We start from the raw sequence: 19,575 nt of genomic DNA on the forward strand, positions 1-19,575 counted from the left end.
AGAGCCAATTTCCATCCCCTGTGGTCTTGTGGCAGCATCTTCCTCTGAGTTCCACAACGCCCTGCATTTACTGCTCTTACATCATATTATTATTGTCTCTTTGTCTGCCTGTCTCTCCCACAAACATGAAAACATGCCTTGAAGAGCTTAGGCTGAGTTTCAACCTTGGCTCTGCCATGTGTGACCTTGGGCAAAGTTGCTTTTCCTCTCTGAGCCTTAGATTCCTCATCTATAAAATGGGCAGAAAACAAGGTAATTCATGTGACTCACAATACCTGGCATACAGTCAGGTCCAATGTTAGCTGCTGTCTTTGCATCTTCAGGGCTGGTCTTTTTCACTCGATGCTCATTGAAGTGGTAGCTGTACCTAGATCAGTGGCTTTCAAATTTTTTTGTGGATCAGAGCCACTTGGAGGGCTTGCTAAAACAGATTGCTAGGCCCCACACCCAGCATTTTTGTCCTGAGTGGGGCTCAAGAATTTGCATTTCTACCTAGTTTCAGGTGTGCTGATATTGATCTGAAGTTGATTGCTATGGGGCTGGCCCCGCTGGGCTGGCCACCTGGGGAGGAGGAATGTCTGATGAGAGTGACCAAACACTGGGCTAAAATAAACTCATACTAGAGGCAAATGACTTCCTAGTGGACATGGCCATAGAATGTTTCTCTATCAGTTAATTTATCCATTCCACCAATATTTATTATGTCTCTACTATGTCCATGCCTCCTGTGATTCCCAACTCCCTAAAAAAAAGATAAAGTTGGTTTGTGTTTCCATTCCTATCAACCCAGTCGTGGGAGAAGCTTATGGAAGGATAATGTGATTGCAAAAATTTAAGTTGGTGCCATTGCAAAGCATTTAAGTTATCCTTACCAGTCCATCATGCTCCATGAAGAAGCCTTACCTCTCATATTTTCACAGTCAACTAGAAGGCAAGTGACTTAACCTTTAAGTGTCCTTCCTGAACAATGGGTTAGTAATAGTACCTACTTTGTGGAGTTGCTGTGAGCATGAGGGCGATGGAGCATAGCAGTTTGCCCTCTTGCTCTAGCTCTCTTCATTGAACTTGACCACTTTCTAGAAGTTCATCAACAAACATTCGTAAGAGCTGCTTCAGCCCAACCTCCCAGTTCCACAATCAGAGAAAAGGGCCTGGCTGGGGATTGTAGGACCCCAGGTCCTGGAACTCCCCCATGTGGCCAGATTTAAACAAAAACATCCTTCATGAGAGTCAATCACGTAAGCAGTGAGCTCCTTCAATGGCCATCTTTGTCAGAAAGGCAGCTGGGGGCCATTTTGTCAAGAAGTGATCCTTTGAGGAAAAAAAAAAAAGCCCTACAGGTGCATGCCCCTCCCCTCATAATAAAATGTAACAAAGGAAGTAATTAAGTTCAGTTAGGGGCATACAGCTTTAAACTAAATAATGCATTCAAAAAGCATTCTATAAACTGTGACGTGTGTGATAACCTAAGGCATTATTATTATTATTATTACTCTTATTTCTGTGAAGTTGCTTGGGTTGCTGCGGCTGCTGTGGCTCATTAAAGGGCCAGGGGATGGAGAGGCTGGAATGAGTAGCTTTCTGGGGAAGAGAAACAGAAGCGAAAGGGTTAAGCTTCCCAGAAAACCAATTTATGCAAAGGGCTGGATCCTCACCGGCATTCAGGCCCGCGCTAAAGATCTGAATTACAAATTTACAGAATTTGCTGCTCAGTAACTAATTTCTTTTCTCCCGAATGGAGCCTGTACTTTCCAGTGGGTCAGGGCCACTTTAGTTTCACTGATAGAGTGAACAAGGTCTAGACCGCAGAGGAGCCTAATTCTACTCACTGTGAGAACTGTCTTTTTTTTTTTTTTTTAAAGGCTTAAAAAGAGACCTTGGGAGGATGGTTAAAAGCAACCCTTATCATCTTACGTTTCTGCAAAGCGCATTCTCTGTGTTTGCAACATGGGTGAGCTAATAATTGAAGTCACTTTCCTTCTCTTGAAGGAAGGTAGGCTAGCTGATTATATTTTTTAAAGCGGAAGATTAATTCGGGACTGTCTGATGTAAGAAATGACAGTTGTCAGGTCCAGTGTGTAGAGGCAGCCAGCCCCGCGGGACTCCTGAAAGAGCCAGCAGACGGATTGTAGCCTCTTGGAATCTAATTTAAATCTGGACTGTTTGCAAACAAACAAGGACAATCCAGCTACAGTGTGTGTGTGTGTGTGTGTGTGTGTGTGTGTGTGTGTGTGTGTGTGTGTGTGTGTGTGTAAATCCCTGATAATTTGTTTAAAGAGCAGGGGATACACCAAAAACACAGGAACTTCACTTTCTTTCTCTTTCTCTTCCCTTTTTGGCATTTCTTTGGGCATGTGTCCCCTTCCCCAAAATAATGAATTCACAGGGATTTAATGGCTGCTGAGAACAACTGCACTTTTCAACGAATTCATATATGCGTATCAGTCAAAAGTCACCGTCAGCTGGAACTGGAAAGCAGAGTTTTTTTGCTTTTTGTTTTCCCAATGGCGGCCATTTCAGCTCAATAGCTCAATTCTTGGGAAAGGCCACTTCTTCTTGACATTGGAGAAGACACACTTCTCTCTGCACCTAAAAATAAATAAGTAAATACGTACATGAGGACACAAATTTTAAAAAGTCTCTTTTGCCCTTTCCCCCAGGTCGTAAATTCTCTTTCAGTTTCAGGGTGTTTTTTAATGTTTTGCTATGTGCAGTTTTGCCATTTGAGTGGCATATCAGGGTTCCATATTTTGAGGAACTTTTAGTTTCTCTGTGAATCCTGTCCCAAGAGCTTTCCTGAGCTCACTTGGGGGAGTTTCTGCCCTTTTTCACTCTAGGTCAGCTTGAGGCATGGACTTTAGTATTTATTATAAATGCTCAGGAATAGGGTCTCAACTCAAAATTAAAAAAAAAAACACCTATAAGACAATACCCACACAAAATTAAAAAATAGAGTTGTAGTTTTCTTCTTAGGCTACAACTGGATTCAGAGTTCCCCAAATAATTCATTTTCTTGAGTCTGCTGAGGCTTAAATTTTCTTGCCTTTAAAAAACAAACAATTTCATTAAAAGGTTGCTCTCTTTTTTTGGCCAGGAGGATGGGAAACCAGTTACAGAAACTATTGGCATGCTTTTCAGGGACATTCTCAGCAAAAGAACTTTAAAACACACACACACACACACACACACACACACACACACACACACACACACACACACACACTTTTTTTTCCTCGGGAGGTGGAGGATGGGAGGGCTCCTTGTGCGTTAGTGATTCAGGGGGAGCATTTCTCATCAGGGCAAAAAGCCCCTGTACCCAGCGAGGTGAAACTTGCAAATGATACTGTTGTCTTTCTCAATGGATTGGTGTGTCCTGGAGCTCACCAAAGGTCGCAGCAGGCAACCCCCCTGGTGTTTGGAGACTAAAGAATAACCAGTTTCCTGGTTTTCTTGAATCAACGCATGCTCCCTGATGGCCTGAAGGCCATGGCAGAGGGAAAGTCACCCCCCCCTCCCCACTCCAGGGGCTTCCCCAAAGGGCTTTTTCCTGATTTGTGCCAAGTTAAGCATTGGGACATGAAGTGGCCTGAAGTCATTGTCAGCTGGGTGAGTCACAGACCCTGAGTAATCTCCAGATTTGGGTAGGAGGCCTGAAGAAGCTCACTCAGCTCCAAGGAAAAGACCTCTGGCCTTGATTTGAATCCTCACCCTCAGCCTGTCCAAGCTGGGAGCTGGCAGGCACAAGCAGCAAAGGGCCCCCTTCTCTGGGTTTATCAAGATATATATATATACATACATATGTATGTATCTGTATATATATCTGTATATATATACATATATATGTATAATTTTTCCCCCCAAACACATTATCTAAATGCCTTGTTGCCAAAGCCATGGTTTTATTCATCTACAGGGCAGACTTGGGAGAGCCTATTTAATTTTACTTCTGATCCATGTGTGACGGACCCCCCCCGTGCGATGGGTTTGTATGAGCCAGTATGTATGTGTGGATGGGTATCAGTTCCACGTATCTACGTGTATGTGTGTGGATATGAATGTGAGCATGGATTTATCTGTTCCTGTATGCATCTATGTGTGTATGTATGAATGTGTGCCTGTGTGGCGTCAATACCTACCTGAATCTGTGTATCTGTGTGTGTGTGTGTGTGTGTGTGTGTGTGTGTGTGTGTGTGTGTGTAGTGGGCACTGCTCACGCACTCACCCTCTAGCTGCTAAGGGATCCCAGCTTCTCAGCTCACTGGGAACAGTTTATCCTTCCCACCGCCTCCCAGGGTGGCCCACGACTCACCCACAAGGGTACAAAGGCTGGCCTCCTCGCCTCAGGCAGCACCCACTGTGTGGGAGAGTTCAGGCTGCAGAGCCCCCTGGGATCATAGGACTCCGCTGCAGCTGAGCCCAGCCCTTGCTGGCTCCCTCCCGGTCCTGTTCTCCTCCCTTGCCCCTGGGAGCCCTCCCTCAGCACATCACATACATCAGAGCCCCTGTCTCAGGCTTGGCTCTAGGCAGCCTGGCCCAAGACAGTACTTCTCCCCGTGTGTGTTTGTATATGCAAATGCGCACGTACACGTATGTATGCGTGTGTGTGCGCCCATAGACAAGGAAATCTGGGAGGAGCTGGGAGAGAAAGCAAGCTGGAGGAAGGGCACTGATTTTATACTGCGGAAGATAAAGGCATCTCAGACATAGAGTGTGAGCGACCTGCTTCAGAAGTGGAACATTAAAAGATGCTAGAGGTGTAAATGTATTTTTTTAATTAAATCAGAAAAAGAAAGATACAGTATACATGCTAATCAGTCAATCATATGCTACTTTTGAATTACATCTTAACAGAGTCGTGGTCCTATTTGCTCCTCTGTACAAGTATTAAAGAAAACTCAGATATTTGAATAATCTTCTATAAATGTTTATTAAACGGGGGGTTATGGGGAGGGTTTTATCAGAGCACATCCTGAGAACATTAGGAAATTACAGACAGACTTGAGGTAAGTGTCAGACAGAACAGATGAAGTGAGCCCCTCAGCCATCTGAGAAAATTAATAACGTGAGCTTGCCGGGACGCAATCTTTGTTAGGGATACAGGATTAAAATGGCGCCCCGGACGCCCCCTTGTGTTGCAAAAGAAACTTGCAACTTCACTTATTTGTTTTGTTTTGTTTGAAGTTGTAATCCTCATCCTTGTCACTGAGCCTCAGAAAGCAATCGTTTCCCCAAATCATTTCAAGCCCTCTCCAGTCAATCTTCCCTCTCTCTTCAATAACTTTCAAGGGCCCTATTTGAAAAACAATTCTTATTCAATCCCCACACATTCCATTCCAGGAAATTGGCAACCTCCCAACACAGAGCCCATGCTCTCTCTCCTTGAAACATGAATTTAAACAAACAGATTTTCATCTCTCCTCTTCCAGCTTAGAGGATGAGCCTGTATTTTCTACAAAGCTTAATTCCTTCTAGCAGGCGTTTCTCTCCTGCACCTTACCCGTCACTGCTATTTGTCCTATTTGTCATATCGTAACCAGAACGCATTCCTCCATGCCCTCCTCCCCCACTCTGGGCAACCACCAATTCTTCCTGACTAGTTAACCTGCTAATCCATCCTCACAGTTATTTACCAGGAAAGATTGGACCAGAGACGTAAAGAATACACCTCAATATACAACAGCCCAGGCTTCATTTGTAGGCAGAATTTCATTTGATGGCCATCAGAAGAAAAAAATATATATACATGGAGTGGGTTTGGGGGAGGAGATGGAGTAGGGAGAAGGCATCATGGTGGCAGGAGGGCTTGGTGGGAACCTTGGCGATTTGTTTACTTGGATTTGCCAACTGGTCCAATGGATACGGGGTCTGTTTGCACTTGAGCATCCAACATCCGCTTTGGTCCCTGGAGAAAAATACAAAGAAGTTGCATCCTAATGAAGATGTGTAATAATAGCAACCACTGCCATTTATTTAGCACTTCCTCTGTACCAGGTGCTGTGCTCAATAAATACACCTGACTTGTGGGTGGCGGGTAAAAGATGGTCTCCCATCAGACATCCAAGTTCAACGCCCAGTTTTATGACTTTCTAGCTGTGTGAAATCTGGGACAAGTAATTAATTCTTTGTGCTTCAGTTTCTTTATCTTTAAAATGGGGGTGATACAACTTATCTGAGAGGGCTGTTCTAAGATAAGGTGTGCCATGCACTTAGAACAGTTCCCCGGGGAGTCAAAAACCCTCAACAATTATAGCTTGCTTCAGCCACCCTCTCTAATCACTTTCTAACCACACTGCTCTGTTTAATTTTCTTACAAAACATATTACTGTCTGCAACAATGTTATCTGTCTAACATCTGTCTCCACCAGGATGGAGGCTTGGTGGATTGCCTGCTGTATCCTCCACGCCTAGCAAGTGCCCAGCACACAGTAGGTACTCCTGTGTATTGACTGAATGCAGTTGAAAAACTCTATGAGTTAAGTACTATTATTACTGTTGTTGTTATTTTTATTTTACCTTTTCTGCCAAGTATAATTTGCATACAATAAAATTAAGCCTTTTGTGTACAGTTCTATGATCTTTGACGGATACAAGTAGTCATGTAACCCACCACCAAAATAAAAATATAGAGCAGTTCAATCACCTCCAAAGTCCCGCCTTGTGCTGTGTAGTCAACCCCTCCCCCCACTCCAGACCCTGCAAACACCGATCTGTTCTCCATCGCTAGACTTTTGTCTTTTCCACAATGTCATATCGATGGAATCACACAGTATATAGCTCTCGAGTCTTGCTTCTTTCATGGAGCAGAATGGATGTGAGATGCATCCATCTCGCTGCATGTATCAGAGGTACTATTACAATTGGCCCTATCTTACATTGTAGTAAATACAGTATAGTATAATATGAGATAGTATAGATAGTACAGTAGATTATATATAGTGTAGATAGTATATATAGTACTTCACTATACATACAGTAAAGTATATAGAGTACTATATGTAGTATAGAGTAGTATATTATATATATTATATAATATATAGTATATATAGATAGTATAGTGTAGTACAGGATAGGATAGGATAGTATAATATAGGATAGTATATATTGTATAGTATATACATATATGTATAGTGAAGTCTAGTTTGGTGAATATAGCATAGTATGTAGTAAGTATACGATATAGTATAGTGCACCACAGTATATATTATATAGTATACATAATATAGAGGGAAGTACAGTATAGTAAATATAGTATAGTATGGAGTATATATAGTAGTGCACAGTACGGGTAGGCCAGTAGAATATACTATGGTGAAGGACATACAGTATTGTATATTCACACAGTGTTACGTAACAGAATGTGGTATAGTAGAGTATACACAGCACCGGATAACATCTAGCATAGTATGTACATGTATCAAGCATCCACTATGTGTACTATGCTGCATTAGTCTTTGGAAGTATAAAGGTGACCAGGACAACATGGCGTATAGAAAGCCCAGGCCCAGGAGTCAGCCAGAACTGGGTCTGAGGACTGCTCCGCTCCTCAGGCTTTGTGACCTCTGACCAATTCCTCGTCCTGTGAGCCTGTTGCCTCATCAGTCCGTGGGACTGGTCTTCCAGCTGTGCTCACACCTGGTCCTCACAGCACCCTAGCAGTCGACGCCACCGTCACTCACACAGCTCAGGAGGAGGCTCGGCGCGGGTCAGTCACTTACATCGAGCTGTCCACTAGGAAGCCTGGGATCTGGCTTCTGTCTCCCATTTGCCTGAATCCCGAGCCAGTCTCCCCAGCGCTGGCCATTCCTGACCACCCTGTTTACACTTCCTGATGTAGTGATTAGGTCACAAACTCCTCAGGACACACAGTGTCTTATTCTCTACATCTTTACAACCTCGGGAGAGGCTGACCAAAAGACTCACCACATAGTTATTCCCTCCTGACAAATTAAAACGTGCCCGGCTTCATTCTAAGGACGCGCTACGTGATCTCATTGCATCTCCATGCTAACCCTGTGACATCGGTCCTATTAGCCCCATTGATAGAGTACCTGAAACTCAGAAAGGTGACTTGTCCAAGGTCACATGGCCACTAAGTGGTAAAGCTGGGTTCAAACCCAGGAACAGGCTTCTAGGTTTCTAGGGCCTGGACTGAGGCTGCTGTTTCAGTGTGAAAACTGCCATAGACAATATGTAAATGAACATATGTGGTTGTGTTCCAATAAAACTTTATTTATAAAAACAAGTGGTGGGCCGATTTGGCCCATGTGCTGTAGTTTGCAAAGCCTTGGTCTAGCCGCGACACTATTGACACTTTGAGCTGGGTGCCTCTGCTCTGTGGGGGACTGTTCCGTGCACTGGAGGACATTTACCAACATCCCTGGTCTCTACCCACAATGTCCCAATAGCACCAAATCAAAGTTGTGACAATCAGAGTTGTCTCTGGACATTGCCAAATGTCCCCAAATCACTCCTGGAGTGGAACCACTGGTTAGACCCATCCTATTAGATCCCGGGATTTCGTGGGTAAGGAAGCATGCAGAGAACACCCACCTTATGGGCCTGTGGCAAAAGAAACTGCGAGCCACCAAGAAAGAGAGGCCCTGGGGCTCTGAGCTCAGAACCTTTCCGGAATGCAACTCTCCCCACGCTAGACACCGCCCCCTGCACCTCGGCTTGGCAGGTAACGGTTCGACCAGAACTCTCAGCAGAAAAGAAGTGTAGTTGGTTTGGAAATGACCCAGAAAAGAAGTGTGATTAGGGTTCAGACTCTTCTCCAAGGAGCTAGAGCTGAGAATGGAGACAAAAACTCCAATCAAACCACCCAAGCGGTGATCAGCCTTTATGCATTCTCCCTTTTCCACGGTCACTCTCTCTTCTTCATCTCTTTGAAATGGAGAAGGCTTTTCTTTCTCCTGAGGCGCTGGGGAGAGCAAGAGGGGTCCTGGGAGAGGGCTCCACACTTGGAAACAGCCTCAAAATGTGACCTTTAACACTATCTTAAATTGAGATTCTACACTGATACTCAAGCACAGAGACGAGATAGTAATATGATGACATTTATCATAAAACTTTAAACTGGGGATCTGAGAGGCTGCTCTGAAGGCCACACTTGGGCCAGGGGAACCATTGCCCTCACCTATCTCTATCTATTAGAAGTCACCAATACCTACAGGTATTCATGGGATGGAATAATTATGGATGACCAAGGAGGCTTAGGGCAGGGGGCTTCACGTAACTACCCCATCTTTATTGCAACGGGAAGGTTAACCCCCGCTCACTGGCCTCACACCCAGCATCAGCGTTATTTTCTTGTGCTCTTGGCTGGGCCCGCTTTCCCACGGGTCCGAGGTCTGATTCCACCTGCTTCTCATTTTAGTTTCCACTTGGTCACCTTGCTTGTCACCTGAGTAATGTCCCTGCAGACACTCTTTGTTTGCCAGGACTTACACGATCCCAAATATAACGACACCTTTTCTAGTGTTGTATTTCACTCCATCCACTCATTCATTCAACACTCAGGGAGTGTCCACGATGTTCCGGCCCCCAGGCTGGGGAGAACAGCGCACCTGCCCATAACAGGTATGGTCACTGCCCTCCCAAAGGCAATAGTCAGGGGGAGGCGACAAAGAAGAGCCAAATAGAAATAAAGCATGCAAAAGATTAATCGTCTTACGTCTGGCCTCCACTCACCCCCGACTGGGGTTCTCTAGAGAGAAGGAGCGAAGTGTTAGTCGCCTCTGTATACTCAGCCCCCAGGGTCAGGCTTAGAGCCATTTCCCTGATTTCAATTCTTCAAGGTTCGCTTTGGCCAAAGCTGAACATGGCTGCCTCTTGTCCTCACCTGTCCCTGCCACCATCTCCCCGTCCTTACATTCGCTCTTCAGTCCAGTGCTCCCCCTCCAGCACACCTTCCACGGTGTGAAACACATTCGCCCTCAGACCTCCCCTCGCCACCTCCTCCCGCCGGCTAACCCGAGATCCCACATTTCCTCCAAGAAGCCTTCCCTGACGCTCCTCGCCAACCCCAGGCCAGGCCACATCCTCGCAGGCAGTGCCCCTCCCACACCTGCCTTCTGCCTCCTTGTCCTTCCTGCCCCCCCCCCATCCTGTACCTGACCGTCAGCTCCAGGCAGCAAGGTCTGTGTCCGCCTGGCACACAGTAGGTGCTCCGTAAATATCATGTGACAAACGTCCCCCAGCCCCTGGCCAGTCGGTCCCCTTCCGAAGTGGGAAGCACACCCCTGGCCCGAGAGCCCAGGAAAGAGAGGTGAAGGGTCCACCTACCAGGCCCTTGAGGAAGCCCCCGAGGGACGGCCGCCGCTTCTCGGGTCTCTTCGGGGGCTTGTTCCCACCCTGCAGGGAGTTGGCCTCCACCACAGCCGGCTCGGCACACGGGGCCGGTTCTTTGGCTTCCGGCTTGTTGCTCTTCTTCCTGTTCATCTCGGCCGTCGCCTTCTTGTCCTTCGCGGAGCCCTCTTTGCCCTTCTGGACGGCTAACACTGGCTCCGGCTCTGGTGGCGTGATGGCCTTCTCCGTGGAGTCTGATGTCTGCAGCAAGGTCAAACAAAATGCATTTTAGTGGCTGCAAGACAACTCTCAATAGCAGGTGAAGAAATAGGTTGAAACAGAGATGTTCACATGTTGGGTGGTGTCTATGTTTTCATGAGTCCTGGGTAAAATGAAAAAGGAGAAAAGTAAAATGTGCCAATGCTTAATTATGGCACAAGACCACAGTAAGGGACATTTATTTATTTATCTAATGATTTGTTAATTAATTTTATGCATTTCCAGCAAGCATTCGCTCCTCTTCTGATACCAGAAGCTGGGTTTCCCTTGGGGAACCACTCGTCTTTCTCACGTATGCCTCGGCATTTAAGCAAACTAAGTCCACCCCTGGACAAGGGCGTGTGACTCGGGCCTGGCCAATCAGAGCATTGCATGTGATTGGGCTGCTGTGATTGGTTCAGGACGGCCAAGCAAATAAACACTGAGCTAATCTCAGAGCTTTGCTAAAACAACCGAGTAAGAGTCCTGCTTCCTTTCTGTTGTGTTTGAAGATGAAAGCCTAGAGCTTCCGGGGCCACCGCCATTTCCAGAAAAAAAATCTGCTTGAAAAGGAAGCCAACACAGAGGAGGGCAGAGCTGAGAGATGAAGAGAAGGTGGTAGAAGGCGCCTGCATACTGATGGCGTTGTATGTGCCCCTGGATCCAACTGTTCCTGAATCCCTCTTATGTTCATGCAGCTTTGAGAGGGTGTCTCCACTTGAAAACACATGTGACTCTTTTCTTGTGGATGGCTATTCTTTTCTTTATGTCTGTCTTGATTTCTGGTGTGAAACTGCCCTTTTGCTTCATAAGAGAAGATGATCATTTTACTTTTAGTTCTGAACTTACATCCTTTCGTGCTAAAGTGAAATAAATGTTTACAATCCTATTTGGTTCCTACAATTTGGAGGGATGAATCTGTAAAATCCAACATTCTTGAAAATGCTGGGTAACTTACAGATAACAAAAAAAAAACTATTAAGAAGTTGAAGTCTTTTATCCATAATTTACTTGAACTTAAAGCCCACCCCTTGGAAATAGGTGAGAAGACGGAGAAGACTGCCCAGTTCTGAGGCCTCCCCAGGTTGCAGCTTCTGGGGGGGCAGAATTCCTTGGAGAAAGAAGCATTAGACATCTGGTGCACCCCAAGAAACTGTTCTGTCACAACAGGTCCTGAAGATTTCTTCAGATCCCGGCTGCCAACGTTGTAGCGAATGCTAAAATACAGATGTCAGATGTCCAAGTACAGCAGACAGCCCTGAGCAGATACTTGCCTTAGAATGAACCAGAAACTCCCACCACGATGCTGCTCAGAAAGGCCAGAAACCAGTGACCCCGTTCATACACCCCATTAACTGTTTCTGTTGTGTGGAAGATTTTGAGACAGTGAGTGTCTTTTGAGAGAGCTTAGTGTCTGGAGTCAAAGGAACCTGGTTTAGCTCCAGCACATCTTTGTTGTGGGGCCCGGAATAAATTGTTTGCCCTCTCAGCTTCCTCACCTGTACGGAGGTAATAAAGAAATCATACCTCATGGTGTTGGGAGGATTCAATTAGCTAATAATGGAAAGCCTATATGTCACAGTGTCTGGACCATTAGAAGTGCCAAATGTAAGGGGACCAAACATCTTGGTTTGTCTGGGGGCAAGTGGGTTCCAGGACATCCGGCTTACAGTTTTAAAACCAGGCAAGTCCTGGGCGGACTGGTCATCTGGTTTCACATCGCCAGAGGTGACTCCTTCTGGGAGACTATGAGGATCCGAGTGCCCAGTACAGATGAGACACTCAGGAAACACTTGTTGAATGGAGTCCCCCTGTGACACTGAGGTCAAGACTTGTAGGAGAGGAAGGCGAAGAAGGAAGAGCATGTGTGACAGCCTGCGGTAAGAAACAGCTAAGGGACTGTGGCTCATTCACGCTTGTACCTGCAGAGCCCAAGTCAGTGCCTGATATACAGTAGGTACTTCACTGAGAGATGCTCAGTGAGTTGGCTGTGGTTGAGAATTGCATTGGAAATGAGGCTGGAAAGAAGCGAGAACATGCCAGCTAAACCCACCACCGAACCGAATTTACAGGTCACTTACTTGGTAGCTGGAGTCTTTCCCATTTATTTCTTCTGAGTGGGTGATCCCTCCATTCCCTTTCACTGACTAAAATAACAAACAGACAATGGCCTTTCAGCTACCATAAGCACAACAAAATGGAGAACGCAAAAGAAGTTCTGAAATGGATGGCCATAGTCACTCGTATTGAGATTCGGGGTTGTGACAAACGAAGACCAGCTAGAGCTATATTAAGTATGAGATATGCAATTTCCATGTGGTCTATACCCAAAGTCTAATTAAATTCAAGTGTTGGCCTCCAAAAACAACAACAACTACAACAACAAAAGCCCTGAACCCTGGAGTTAGGTCATTCTGGGGTAAATAAATGATGATGAAAATACCAATGTTGGAACCAGGAAGTGATTGGACATATGGAATGAATGAATCAATGAACGGGCAGGGGGTCAAAAGGTACAAACTTCCAGTTATAAGATAAATAGGTACTAGGGATGTAATGTACCATGATGACTATGGTTACCACTGCTGGATGGTGTATATGAAAGCTGTTAAGAAAGTAAATACTAAGAGTTCTCATTACAAGGAGAAAATTTTCCCCCATTTCTTTTTACTGTCCCTATATGAGATGATGGATGCTAACTAAACTTATTGGGGTAATCATTTCACAATATACTTCGGTACCGTAAGTCAAACCTTTATGCTATACCCTTGGAACACATACAGTGATGTATGTCAATAAAACTGGAAATAGTAAAAAATAAACTAAATAAACTAACAATGAAACCATTGGTAGTCTTCCCTTAGTGACAGTGAGTGGTGGGTTTTTTATTGTATTTTTGTCCCCTAGGGGGGAGATGGGGCATGTTGAACATTCCACTTCCCTTTCTTTAGCGCCCCCTGTGGCCAGGGGCATCACTGACAGGGCTGGATGGGGTTGAATTCACTGCTTTGGCTCCTTAAACCCACACCCTAAGCTGTTCTACAGTTGTGATCCGGGGACCCACAGCTTCAGCATCACCTGGGAACGTGCTAGAAATAAATGTAGATTCTTGAGAATGACTCAAAGCCTACAAAATCAGAAACTCTGAGGGGTAAGGCCCAGCGAACTGTGTGTTAAGCAAGCCCTTCAGGTGATTTCGAGGCACACTTGAGTTTGAGCATCGCCGCATGAAGCTAACTGGCTATAGACCAATGTAGGCCAACGCTGGTGTCTGGCGTTTCAGCAGTGCATTCAGTAATGCTCTATGCGCGAGAACATTTAGACAAATGGACCCTCCTGGGTACCACTCCTCTCCCACAACCAGCTCTGTCAGCCTTCCCGTGTCGCTCAAAGGTTTTTGCCGCTTGGGGATCTCATTTGGCCTCCAGAATTCGGGCTGTGTAGTGAGAGCCCTTCCTACTCAAACACGTCCCCCAGTGTCCTTTAGAATATAGTGGCATGTCCTCATTAGTCAGCCTTCGGGGAACGTGGAATAGCAGAAAACCAACCAACCCACCAAACAAACAAAATGGCTTTTTCAGTGGGTCATGAAGGACCTTTAACCACCTTCGCCCCGTAAGAAACAGAGATTTTTATCTTCCCTTTAGTTGTTTCCATTTGGTATCCCTTAGATACTCTGTCAGGGTAAGGGTTGAATTTGCTCTCTTTCTTTCTTTTCAATTACAGTTGACATTTAATATTATATTAGCTTCTCCCCGCTCCCTTTCTTTGAGAGCTCCTGGAGGAGAGTTTGGATTGAATCAGAGGGCTCTCCCCACAGCCGTGGACCTAGGTTAGCATCCTGAAACCAGACCCTCAGGCTGTCAGGGAGATCACTGCAAAAAGTTCAACCTCTTAAAAAAAAAAAGAATATCTCAAGGTTTTCTATGATTTTTTTTCTCTGTTGTTCATTTTGAGGCATATAAAGCCGTATTTATGCAAAGGTGACTTATGCTGAGTTTAGACTAAGGGTCTTATTAAGTCCATCTGAGGTCTATTCAATGACAATAGTTATTAACGCCTTCCTTCCTTCCTTTCTTCCTTCCTTCCTTCCTTTCTTCCTTCCTTCCTTCCTTCCTTCCTTCCTTCCTTCCTTCCTTCCTTCCTCTTCTCTTTCCTCCCTCCCTCCTTTGGTTTCTCCCTAACCCTCTTCTTTCATCTTGGCAGAGCCCTCTTTTAAAGACAAATTAGACTAGTTCATGTTGGGCTCTGTATTCAAAGGACCATAACCACAGAAGCCTATTTTTTCCAGTTGTTAAAAATAGCAGTTACTTTTGAAGGAGACCAAAATTCTTTTAGAGGCTATTTAATACTGTAAAGAACAGTCTGAAGGCCATGAAGTAATTTCAGAGATTTCTCCAGTGTGATACTGAGCAACTTCCTTCATGGAGTTTATTCTTATTCATGAGAGTCAAAGGGGAAGTGTGTCAGGACACCAGCATGCAGTGTGCAGATGGCATCTGGTTGTGACATCCAAGCCTTGCATATTAATAAAGTCATTTTCTATTCCTTTCATCGTGTCATGCATTCCTATAGCTTGATACTCTGAGGAATATTTGAACCATCTCTGATACAGATATTCAAAATTCTAATGAAATGCTTGATGGCCAGTTCACATTTCTTTGAAAGGAATGCAATGTATTTTGATGGACATCTAATCCAACCAAAGCTGAGATGCAAAAGACAAAGACTTAGGATGACATTTTAATTTAGTAGGAGTGTATCAGCAAGATTGTTTACTAGATCGGCCTCATTACAACAAATTCAAGGAATAAGACTTGCTAGAAATTTCCAGGATAAACAAAGGCTATGCATCCAAGCTTTGTGTTTTCCCAAGATCCTCACTGGAAATGGAATTGGGCAATTCAGGCAAAATTATACAGCAGAGGTAAATCTCACTTTAGTGACGAGTATATTCAGAAAACTATGTCCCAGCTTTATGGAAGTCATGTATTAATTCTCCTCGCTCTTGCCTTGCAATTTCAGGTAAGTGTAATTTTAGGTAATTGCAGGTAAGCCCAAAACATAAAAATGATGTTTACACAGAAAACATCACTAGAAGAATCCCCAGAATGGAGCTATGGTTGTTCTACCTCCATTTACTCTCACAGCAAACAGCTCCCAGGAGCACCGGAAGCAGAAATAACATGGGTACGAGAATGAGTTTTAGGGTCAACGGAAGCCCGAGTCTGAGTTCTGGCTGTGCCAGTGAGCAGCTCTATGACCTTGGACTGGTCATTTCAACACTCTGGGTCTTCCTGCCCTCATCTGCACGCGGGGCAGGAAGAGTGCTTGTTTCACAGGGTTTTTCTATTAATAATTGAGTGAACGCATGCAGTGTGCTTATCAACACAGAGCTGGCCATGCCATTTGCATGCAGTCAATAAACGGTAGCTATTATTATCACTCTTTATAACTGAGAGGAGCCAATGACGGGTACTCAGGAATGCAAGTCACTGGTGTGAACAGGAATTGCCCACACAAATGCTCCCTTCAGAAACCTTCCTTGAAAGAGTAGCTCAGTATTCATACTTAAATACTCAAAGAAGAATTTGAGGTCAAGAACACTGGCTAGAAAATTCCTGTTTTTTTTGGTTTTCTTTTTATATAATTATTATTATGATAAGCCACTGTCTTCCCCCCCCCCCCCCGATAGTAAATTTCAACAGGCTTTCTTAGGCTTATTAGATTAAATATAATCAACCCAAAACTCTGATTTCATAGCTGTCTCCTCATTTGGGCCTTGAATTTGCCCCACATTGAAGCTCTCAGTCTTTCTTAGCTAAGCCTGAGAATGTTCTTCTAACAAAGAGTTTCTTACAAAACTAATGCTCTAAAGAGACTGGAGGGGGATTAAATGAGACAAAGCACATGACAATAGTTTGGAGGAGGAAAGTACTTTTCAAACGTAAGGTGTTATTAATATTGACAAATTATCAACCAAACCTATATGTATATTTCTATCTACCACCTTAACAGTTTCATCTGCCTACCTGGTTTGTGGGTACATTAATACAGCTCTCTACCCACTCACTTTATAAAAATATACTCGTGCTTCAACTATCCAATTTCTTGACATACAGCTGAATTAATGCACAGAAGAATCTTTTCTTATTTTAGGGCATGACAGATGACTTAGCTGTCCCTTGCAATTATTTTGAAAGCCTGTAGGAGCCCATAGGGTTTTTGTGAAGTGGTATATCTACATGTGCAGAATGCAAAGTAAGGACTTACGTGACTCTGTTTTCTTTTCCCTGAAATAAAATTATTTGAAAAAGAAGATATTCTTTCTAGTTTTATTTTTATGAGGTTAATTTCTGGAAAGAAAGATATCTCTTCAGAAATGAACAGGGCAATGCATTTATTAAAAAAAAAAAGTCAACCAAGGGTTCCTTTGCCATGGGATAGTAAATACATCATCTAAAGGGAACTTAAGGGAGGCAAAGATTAGACGGTAGAAAAATCAATGATCTGATGAATAGAGATATAGATTACAAAACAAAGGTGATGCACTTGAAATCGAGTGTTCCCGTCTACTGCAACAATTATTTTTTAAAAGCCATATTTTGCTAAGAATATCTAAAATCGGTCAAAACATTCCCTTATGTGGCTAAAAAAAAAAAATCCCATAGCGATGGGCCAGATGTTGTCTCTATTTTCAAGCCATTAGAGTTTTTTTCTTCTTCTTCTTCTTGCATACATACAAAGTCTTTAAATTAGTTGAGAAGCTATGAAATGGTACCTGAAAGTGTTTCCGGGAAATAGCTGTTGAAGCTGACTTCCAGGAGTCTGCACTGTGGGGTATTAACACATATGCACAAAAGTAGGGGTACAAAGATGCTCATGTAGGTTAGTGGAGCAGCTGAGATGATGTGAGTTGAGATACGTGGTGCGTGCTCATGGGATATGGAATAGAGTTAAAAATAAATGTCTGCTTCTCTCATTAGGCTTTTTATATCTCCATGAGGACAAGAACCATGTCTATTTATGCTCACTGTTGTATCCTAGTGCCTGGAACATCGTGGGTGCTCAATAATTGTTTGTTGAATGAGTGAATGAATGAAATGTACCAGGTTGGAAACAAACCAAGTAGAGCAATGGTTAATCAGAGTACGATAAATCCAGACAACGTGATTCAATGAAGTTGTCATAAAGAATGAGGTGGTGCTAAATCAAGGGCAGCAAACTCAAATACCGACAGGGATAGGGCCAGGAATATAAATGAATGAGTTGGGCTGGGTGTGTCAACAGAGAGTGGTGAGGATGGTGGTGAACCGGGAACCCATGTCTTTTGTGGATTTAAATTAATCACAATGGTAACATAAGGTAATAATGAAAACAAAACAGAGTGCAAGACAAGGATCATTAGGATATTTGGAATTTCAGGAGAAATCCCAACAATCATGGAAGCTTTGGAATTTGAACATTGAAAGGAATAATGTTCAAGCTCCCAGGCGTCTCCATTTTCATGGGCAAGAGGTAATAAGAACAATGAACATGATGGGACCTGACACTAAGAATCCACTGAGGGTTGCTTCAGAAAAATGTGTCCTTTTCTACCTCTATTCCTTGCCTATGGAAAATCAATTCCAAAGGACTCTTTGGTTTCCAAGTTTGTTCCCCTAACAGTTCAGGCTTACCCAGTTTCTATTCCTAAAAAATATCCCCAAGCGACATGTGATGGATAACTCTGGAGGATGAATTAAAATAATATGGGGCCTCATTAGAATTTAAGGGTTTGTTTGGAATGGATGCAACAGGTTGTTTAGATGTCTTTCACTTTTTATTTGGAGTCTCTTTTATTTTCCTCTCTTTTAAATAAAGAAGTCTCAGGTTGGTTATTTGAAGGCGAAAGTAATTCTGTTTGCTTTTTTTTTGAGTATCTCTCAACTCCTTTCAGCAATGGAAAAGGTGAATCACCCTCAATGTTATGATGAGCTATTTGGGGATCCCATCTGAAATGTGATGGGTTGTCAGAAATAGGCCAAATGTTCTTTTTGTTCCTGACATCATGTAAAAATTAGCTTAAAAATCTCGAATCTTGATCCCCATTTTTAACGCCAAATTGCAGAATAAATGGTCAGGAATACAGATGGGGTTCCAGCCATAAGACTGTGACCACTACTTATTCTACAGATCTTACTCCATGAGAAGCCAACAATAAAGGAAAATGATTCCTGTCAACAATTTCTAACAGTTATTTCTAATATGCCTCAATGCTCACTGATAAGGGTTTTGTTTTGTTTTGCAGACTAGAAAGAATTCCTTAACAGGTTGGGCCTGTGAAAACAGAGTTGCTTTCTCAAAGGATTAAATTCCCAAATACTTCTGAAAATAAAGGCACACTATAATGAAATTCTTGTTTTTCATTAAAAGAGAATTAAACTAATGACCTTTTACATGCATTTTGGGGTTTTTTTTTTTGGTCTTCCAACTGATTTGGGTTTTATTTCATAATATTAAGTTCCTGGATATTTAGATATGTAATATGCATGACTCTTCATAGATACCAAAAGATGTCTGCCCACATTTTTTTTTCTATTCTATACAAACTAAAAGCATGGCAAACTCACCAACTAAGTTACACTTATGCATTATTAGAAAATTATGTTGTCATTCCCTTATCTGAATTGTCTACAAGTCAGCTTTGTCTAAGTTTGTGGCACTCACTTGTCACCTTTGCAATTTTTCCAACATCAACATATCACTTTGACTATGTATTGTTTAATTCTTTAACAAGTGCTACATCCTTTATGTAAATAAATGTATTTTCAAAGGAAACTGCATATAATTGCCATAATAAAAAAAAGCAGTATCATTTATCGTAAATGGAAGGAATCTTTAAAGATAAATAAAATGAAAAATAAACAATAATATTAACTTCTAGGTGGCTACTGTTGTCTGCTAAAACTCAGGACCCAAGTCCAGCCAGCTCTTTCTTTGTTAAAGAAGGAGTTAGTCGGGGTTAAAGAAAGGTTAAGGAATATTAGC

General features: G+C 43.3%; 1 protein-coding gene across 8 annotated transcripts in view; it reads right to left on the reverse strand.

The window, feature by feature from the left end:
* Window positions 1-6: 6 nt before the first annotated feature.
* Window positions 7-19,575, reverse strand: part of BCAS1 (brain enriched myelin associated protein 1) — an 86,549-nt gene continuing 66,980 nt past the window's right edge. For 3 of the 8 annotated variants that reach the window (XM_019640974.1, XM_019640976.1, XM_019640971.1), the window contains 5 exons: window positions 12,627-12,692; window positions 10,285-10,548; window positions 5,832-5,902; window positions 2,937-3,043; window positions 7-2,589 (listed from right to left, as the gene is read on the reverse strand). In XM_019640974.1, the coding sequence (XP_019496519.1) occupies window positions 2,522-2,589; window positions 2,937-3,043; window positions 5,832-5,902; window positions 10,285-10,548; window positions 12,627-12,692 (576 nt within the window). In that variant the 3' untranslated portion in view covers window positions 7-2,521. Of the gene's footprint in view, window positions 2,590-2,936; window positions 3,044-4,902; window positions 5,903-10,284; window positions 10,549-12,626; window positions 12,693-19,575 lie in introns of those variants that run through there. The other 5 variants (XM_019640972.1, XM_019640977.1, XM_019640978.1 and 2 more) reach the window with 3 other exon arrangements.

Source organism: Hipposideros armiger, unplaced genomic scaffold (genome assembly GCF_001890085.2).
Source record: "Hipposideros armiger isolate ML-2016 unplaced genomic scaffold, ASM189008v1 scaffold_54, whole genome shotgun sequence".
NCBI classification, from domain to species: domain Eukaryota; kingdom Metazoa; phylum Chordata; class Mammalia; order Chiroptera; family Hipposideridae; genus Hipposideros; species Hipposideros armiger.